At 42.0% G+C, this 8,182-nt stretch overlaps 1 protein-coding gene across 1 annotated transcript; it reads left to right on the top strand.

Moving 5' to 3' along the window:
* Nucleotides 1-6,620: 6,620 nt before the first annotated feature.
* On the top strand, nt 6,621-7,818 carry LOC140732522 (interleukin-6-like). Its single transcript, XM_073055292.1, has 5 exons — nt 6,621-6,636; nt 6,731-6,879; nt 7,002-7,115; nt 7,399-7,545; nt 7,645-7,818. Exons 1-5 carry the CDS (start codon nt 6,621-6,623, stop codon nt 7,816-7,818), a joined length of 600 nt encoding a protein of 199 aa, XP_072911393.1.
* The last annotated feature ends 364 nt before the right edge of the window (nt 7,819-8,182 follow it).

Here is an 8,182-nt window from a genome sequence, read left to right as displayed (position 1 = left end):
ACATCCTTCCTGACACAAGGCCAAAACTCCAATGGAGTCTTATCTAGGTCCTGTGCAATTGCAGTAAACCGTCCTCATTCCTGTCCTTGAGTCTTGTGACTGTTACAAACCCGTAACTGGGTCACTTACCAGCAAAGATAGAGAGGTCTGTTGAAGTCTGATGATACTATTTTTAACAGTATTTATTGATAAAAATACACAAAACTAATATCAATGCAAACACACAGATAATATACGTAGTCAATACTAAATTTAAACACGGGTATCATAATAACCAATAAGAAATAGCTCTGTTGTTGTCTAGGGGATAATGTATTGTCCGATGGAAATATAATAGTCACTGTTAGATCGTTCAAGCTGCAGCATTTTGGTTGTTAGAGGGAGAGACGTATAACTTGCCTGGGTCTTTTATGATGCCGATCCTTTTAGTCGGGGATTGGGTTTCCCCGTAACTGATAAAAGCCATTCTCCGTGTTGCAAGCCACCAGTTCCCCTTTCTTCAATGGAACTGAACGCACATGGCCTCCTTCAAATCGCTTCCCGATATCACGGGAGCGATAGTGTTTCTTCTGGTGCATCTGAGGGGCTGTTCCTACGGCCCCTCTTTTATCCTGACTCGCAGGGTGGTAGATGTCAATCAGGTTGGGGGTAATGCAATCTCTCTCTCAACCAGCCCACTTTGCCCGAGGGCTTGCACGTAGCATAGTCCCCAATCCACAAACATTGTCTCCAGGAGACAATGGCCATGTCTCGTAGCTTTTCATCACCGGGGAACGAGGCATTCCGCACGCCCCTCCCTCATTTCCTGGGCCCCTTTGACCAACCCAACAGTGATCTTGTGATTCTCACAAAGGAGGGGGCAGCAGGCATAACATCACCATGAAGGGGAACAAATCACCTCCATTGCTAAATCCTTGCCGCAATTGGTGTATAAGGACAACCAGGTGTCCGTGTACTGCAACCTTTCTCACTCTATCACCATGCAGATAATCTCCCTTTTTGTTTTTGAAACAGAAGTGGTTAACATGACACTTGTAGGCATAGACTAAGTAATAAATATAACACATAGAGTAGTGCACAGTACAGGCCTTTCAGCCCATAAATTTGTGCTGACCCTTTAACCAAGTTCAGGATCAATCAAACGTTTCCTTCCCACACACCCTCCATTTTTGTTTCATCCATTGCCTATCTAATAACCACTAATGGCCTGAATATATTTACCTTCACCACCACCCCTGGCAATCTGCCCTCTGTGTATAAAAAAAATACCCCTAACATCCTTCCTACACTTTCTTCCAATTACCTTAAAATTATGCCCTTCCACATTAGCAATTGCCTCCCTGGGAAAAGATGCTGACTGTCCTCTCTATCTAAGCCTATAATCATCTTATCAAATCACCTTTGATCCTCCTCTGCTCCAATGCGAAAATCCCAATTTGCTCAACCTTTTTACATATGACATGCTTTCTCATCCAGAAAGCACCCTGGGAGATCTTCTCTCCGCGTTCTCTAAACTTTCACATCCTTTTTATAATGAAGCAACCGGAACTGAGCACAATACACCATGTGGTCTAACCAGAGTTTTATAGAGCTGCATCACTACTTTGTGGCTCTTGAGCACAATCCCTTGTCTTGCAACTAGCACACTCTACATCTCCTTAACCACCCTATCATATTGCAAGACAACTATGAGGCATCTATGGACTTGGACCCCAGGAGCCCACTGTTCCTCCACACTTTTAAGAAACTTACCATTAGCCTTGTACTCTGCCTTCAAGTTTGACGTTCCTACGTGTATCATTTTACACTTTTCTGGATTGAACTCCATCTGCCACTTCTCAGCCCAGCTCTGCATCCTGTCAACATCCCACAATAATTTTTGACAAATGTCTACACTATCCACAGCTTCATGTCATCTGCAAACTTAAGAACCCATGCTTTCATTTCCTTATGTGAGTTGTTTATATAAATCACAAAGAGCAAGGGTTCGGAACAGATCCCTGGGGAACAACACTAGTCCTGGACCTCTCGGCATAATGCACTCAATCCACCACAACCCTCGGCCCTCAGTGAGCAAGACATATCGGAATTCATGCAGCCATGTTTCCCTGGATCCCATGCCGGCTGAATTTCTGAATGAATCTAAAATGGGGAACCTTGTCTAATCTCTGTAGTGTATTGAGAAAACTACTGGAAATAATTATGAAGTATTAATGTTAATATAGAGAGGCATGGATCCGTTCAAGTCTGCATAAATTTGTTAATAGGATTGATTCACCTAATTTGATGTTTACAAGAGGTTACATGGAGGATTCAAAGGAGACAATCACAGGAATTTTGCTCACTTTTAATGAGTCTGGATAATCGGTGGTCCATGAGGTTAAAGCCATAGAACCATAGAACATTACAGCACAGAAACAGGCCTTTTGGCCCTTCTTGGCTGTGCCGAACTATTTTTCTGTCTAGTCCCACTGACCTGCACCTGGCCCATATCCCTCCAAACCCCTCTCATCCATGTACCTGTCCAACTTTTTCATAAATGTTAAAAGTGAGCCCACATTTACAACTTCATCTGGCAGCTCATTCATCACTCCCACCACTGTCTGTGTGAAGAAGACCCACCCTAATGTTCTGTTTTAACTTTTCCCCGTTCACCCTTAACCCACGTCCTCTGGTTTCTTTTCTCCCCTATCCTCAGTGGAAAAAGCCCGCATGCATTCACTCTATCTATACCCATCACAATTTTATATACTTCTTCAAGTCTCCCCTTATTCTTCTATGCTCCAGGGAATAAAGTCCTAACCTATTCAACCTTTCTCTGTAACTCCGTTTCTCAAGTCCTGGCAACATCCTTGTAAACCTTCTCTGCACTCTTTCAACCTTATTAATATCCTTTCTGTAATTCGGTGACCAAAACTGCTCACAATACTCCAAATTCGGCCTCACCAATACCTTATACAACCTCACCATAACATTCCAACTCTTATACTCAATATTTTGATTTATAAAGGTCAATGCACCAAAAGCATTCTTTACTACCCTATCTACCTGAGATGCCACTTTTAGGGGATTTTGTATCTGTATTCCCAGATCCCTCTGTTCTACTGCACTCCTCAGTGCCCTACCATTTACCTTGTATGTTCTACTTTGGTCTTCCTTCCAAATTGTAATACCTCACACTTGTCTGTATTAAACTCCATCTGCCATTTTTCAGCCCATTTTTCCAGCTGGTGCAGGTCCCTCTGCAAGCTTTGAAAACCTTCCTCACTGTCCACACCACCACCCATCTTTGTATCATCAGCAAATTTGCTGATCCAATTTACCAGATTATCATCCAGATCATTTATGTAGATGACAAATAACAATGGACCCAGCACTGATTCCTGTGACACACCACTAGTCACAGGCCTCCACTCACAGGAGCAATCCTCCACTACCACTCTTTGGCTTCTCTCAATGTCTAATCCAATTTACTGCCTCACCATGTATACCTAGCGACTGAATCTGCCTAACTAACCTCCCATGCAGGACCTTGTCAAAGGCCTTACTGAAGTCCATGTAGACAACATCCACTGCCTTCCCTTCATTCCCTTTCCTTGTAACCTCCTTGAAAAACTCTAATAGATTAGTTAAACATGACTTACCATGCACAAAGCCGTGTTGACTCTCCCTAATAAGTTCCTGTCTATTTAAATACTTTTAGATCCTATATCTTAGTACTCCTTCCAATAATTTACCTACAACCGACATCAAACTTTTCCCGGAATATTTCAACAAATATTCCGACATATAATTTCCCGGAAAAGTTTTAGAACCTTTTTTAAACAGGGGAACAACATGAGCTACAACATGAGCCGTTGAAATCCAAGCCAAACAGAGGATACAAGAAGGGATCTGGAGAGGGTGCAGCAAGATGATAATAAGTAGAAGATAAGCTTTGATCTTAAAGAGAACATTTGATTATGTGCAGAAACAGGTCCTTCACTGAGTTTAGTTACTTCAATAGCAGAACAGCAGCAAGAGGCAAATGGTCCACATCCGTTATTTCTTATATTTTGAGCATAAAATCAATGAGAGATATTGATGGAAGAAATGGGGAAAACAGACTTCTTAATAAGTCAAAATGAAGGGACTTAAAATTAAAATAAATCGTACAGAATCTAGAGGGAGATCTTTATCCCGAGAACGTGAAGACATGGAAATCATTAACTTATAATCGATGTGCACATACAAAGCCTGTAAGGCTATAAATATGTTAGATGCCACAATTTGACTGTTTTACTCTTTTTCATCCTTTACGGATAATTCACTCAATAGATTCTTTCTGTGATTCTTAGTAAAGATAAACAAACATGTTAGAAACATAGGAAATGTTATGACAATAATGTAATCATATTAGACAAAATTCCAGCATAGTAATGAAACTACTGTATGTTTTAATATATTTAATAAATGAAGATATTATAATTTACATCATTCATCAAGTCTTAATAAACATATACAGTGCCTCGAAAAAGTATTCAGCGCCTAGTCCTTTGTTCACATAAATGAGGATTACAACCAGGGATTTTGATCAATTTAACTGAGCATTTGTATTTGTGAATCTCATGCTCCTTTTTTCACAGTAGAATCCAAAAAGCAGGGAAATTTGTAATTCATGAAAAACTAAAAATTCAAAACTCAAATGTCAGCAGTTCAAAAGTATTCATCCCCATTTGCTCAGTGCTAAGCTGAACCACCTCTCACAGGTATTACAGCCAGTAGTCTTTTTGGATAGGTCTCTGAGTTTTACACAATGGGATGGAGTAAGATTTCCTCATTCTTCCTTGCAAAATTGCTCAGGCTGTGCCAGTTTAGTTGGGGAGCGGCAGTGGACAGCAATCCTAGAGTCTTGCCGGAGACGCTCTATCAAGTAGAGGTTAGCACTCTGACTGGACCACTCAAGGACATCAATTTTCTTCACTTGAAGCCATTCCATGATTGCTCTAGCATTGTGCTTTGGGTCATTGAAAGCTGAAACACAAACTTTCTCCCCAGATTAAGCTTTCTGGCAGAAGCTAGCAGGATTTTTATCCAGGATCTCTCTATATTAATCCAGGATCTCTCTGTTCATCGATCCTGACCAGATCTCAAGTTCCTGCTGCTGAAAAGCATTCCCATAGTATGATGCTAGCAACACACTTTATGCTAGAGATGGTGTTACCTGGCTCCTGTGCAGTATTAGATTTACACTACACATACCACTTTCCTTTGAGGTTAAAAAGTTCCATTTTACTCTCATACAATTATAAGACCTTCTTCCACATCTTTGCTGTATACTGCAAAGTCTTTATAGGCAAGGATAAGCCTTATTTTAGTGGTGTGTGTTGTATAAATCTAATACTGTGCATCAGCCAGTTAACACCTTCCCTATTGTAAAGTATGGTGAAGATAACATCGTGCTATGGGAATGCTTTTCAGCAATAACACCTGGAAATCTGGTCAGGATTGATGGGAACATGAAAGCTGCTAAATTCTGAGAGATCCTGCATAAAACCCGCCTCTGCCAGAAAACGAATACTGTGGAGAATGTTTGTCTTTCAGCAGGACAATGACCGGAAGCACACAGCCAGAGCAACCATGGAGTGGCTTCAAATGAGGAAAATGGATGTTCCTGAGTGGCCCAGTTCAGTAATGATCTTGATCCAATTGAATATCTCTGGCAAGGCCTCAATATTGCTGATCACAGCCACTCCCCAATTAACCTGGCACAGTTTGAGCAAACCTGTAAGGAGGAATAGGTAAATCTTCTGCAAAGCTGATAGAGACTTATCCAAAAAGACTATTGGCTGTAATAGCTGTGACAGGTGGTTCAACTAAGTGCTCAGCAAAGGGGATGAATACTTTCTAACTACTGACATTAAAGTTTTTGAAATTTTAGTTTTTTATGCTTTGCAACTAACCCCGTTTTTTGAAATTTATTGTGAAAAAGGACTATGTGATTCTCAAATAAAAATTGGAAATTAAATTAATCAAAATCCCTGCTTGTAATATTGATTAATGTGAACGAAGAGTTGGGGGCTGAATACTTTTTCATTGAACTGTACAGCACGAGCAGAAAGTTTGAACCGAGCGTCATTGGTAGTTTTAAATTCAAACCATAATCATGTAATCGATAATAATCAATTAGATTCCGATTCCTGGTCCTTCATATTAGAACATTATTTTTGTTGCGTGTAGTGATTTTGCAGTGACTCTTTTCTGTCTATAAGAGTGATCAATTCTCAAAATTTAATTAAAAGGTCTCGTAATATTGCGGGCTCCATTCGCGGTTATCGGAGGTGAACGATTGGTATCGTCACTTGGCATTTCCACGTTTGACCATCACGCCGATCAACCACGATTATCCCGATCGTTCACGTCAGAAGGAAGAGAACTGGAGTGGAAGTCATCTTCAACGTAGAGGAAGGACAGCCACATGGGAAGGAAGAATCCAACAGTGACTAATAGGTGCTGTAACACAAACATTGCGAAAAAAACATTAGTAACTGGATTTTCCCCAAAGGGGGCGATTAATAAATAGTGGGGAGAATGGAGCTTGGGGAGTTAAAGATCGAACACCTTTGTACGGGGAGGACAACATGGGACTTGCTGAAAGTCAGTGAATAAAGCTCCGGTTATCAGTTCAACACATTTCGGAGCGGTTGCCCGAAGCGGGAATTCTTATTCCGTTCTGTCTCTTTCCCTGCAGGTTTTTACCTTCTACTCCTGGTGCTCTGTGGAAGAGTCGCCACTTTCCCGCTGACGGAGCGGACCGCTGCAGCCGCCCCAGGCTGCGCAACCTGCGACTCCCTGGCGCTGCAGATCCAGAGCTCAGCGGCCGAGCTCCGGGATGCTCAGGTGAGTGAGTACGAGGAGGTGAGGGGGTGGCGCCCCGCAGACTTTGCCTTGGTCTTCACTTTGCAGTTCACTTATTCGCTGTCTGATCTCTCTCCACCCCTCCCGTCCCCCCTCTCCCGCAGCTGTGTGAGTATTTCTCCTTCTGTGACGGGAACCAGGGATCGCTGCTCACCCACGACTTCAACCTGCCGCAGATCCGATCTCAGGACCGATGTACAAAGATCAGTTTCCATAAGGTGAGTGAAGCCCGAAGGAGCAGCCGTTTCCTTGTAAAGTAGGGCATTTCAGTCTATAGAAAAGTGTACCTCTAGGGAAAACAAAAAGGAGTAGGCATTTCGCTCGTAGTTTACGATAGTCAGGTTCCAACAAAGCAGCGTTTAAACCAATTTGCACAACCCGGCAAAATTGTCAGTTTTACAAACGAGAATTCTAGAGTTCATTTAAATTCAGCTACAAGTCGTCAAAACTGAAGAGCCCGAGCCAAGATTATTTCTTACTTGTAGTATTTTTCCTGTTTAGGAAACGTGCCTGAAAGCGATTGTAAAAGGCCTCCATAAATACAACCCTTTCTTATTGCTGGCGGAAACATCCATCGTGCGTTCAAGTGAACAAATAATATGGATGCGGTCCAGTGCCCAACGCCTCACGGAACTGATAATGCACCAGGTAAGTGTAAACGAAGCGGCGCAATTATGGCTGCGGTAAACCCATCTGAAAGCTATGGAGACTCAAGTCACAAGCCCTGCTGTCCTCTTTATATTTCAGTTAAATGTCGAGTTTGGCATCAGTACCGTGAGCGAGAGCGAGATGGAATCATCTGCCTTAGGCTTAGTGTCAACAACAGAGTGGAACAGACAAGTGAATGCGCATGTCATCCTGCGAGACTTTGTCCGGTTCATGGAGAAATCAGCCCGAGCTCTTCGCTTTATGAGTCTGTGAAAGTGGGCTCACCGCTGGAATTGGCAGAACTACTTTTTATATATACCACGATATATATATTTATTTATTTATCTATTTATTTCCCAGTGATTATTAACTAGCTGGAGTGATAGAAACAAAAGAGCGAAAACATTACGGAGTTGGTTGGACATGCAAGCCCAACCTCTCTCCGTGATTTCTGCTCCACACCAGGATTTTTTTTAATTATCCTGTTAGTATTTGGGGTGCACGTTTTGTTCGCGACTGATAAAAAAGCTTGCTCCTACTGACACACATATGCCACACGTAGAGTGGTCAGAGCAAAGTCACCTTGGGAGTTTGGAATTTTTTTCAGTTCATTGAACCGTGCAACGTGTAAAATATG

Source organism: Hemitrygon akajei, chromosome 8, assembly GCF_048418815.1.
Source record: "Hemitrygon akajei chromosome 8, sHemAka1.3, whole genome shotgun sequence".
Classification (NCBI taxonomy): domain Eukaryota; kingdom Metazoa; phylum Chordata; class Chondrichthyes; order Myliobatiformes; family Dasyatidae; genus Hemitrygon; species Hemitrygon akajei.
The sequence above is the reverse complement of the archived record's forward strand: the minus strand, read 5'-3'. Positions and strand labels throughout refer to the sequence as shown.

Bases quoted from the DNA above. Each gene is read 5' to 3' on its own strand.
- LOC140732522 (XM_073055292.1), top strand. The intron at 6,880-7,001 runs GTGAGTGAGTAC...CCTCTCCCGCAG, and splicing joins CCGAGCTCCGGGATGCTCAG to CTGTGTGAGTATTTCTCCTT. The intron at 7,116-7,398 runs GTGAGTGAAGCC...TTTCCTGTTTAG, and splicing joins CAAAGATCAGTTTCCATAAG to GAAACGTGCCTGAAAGCGAT.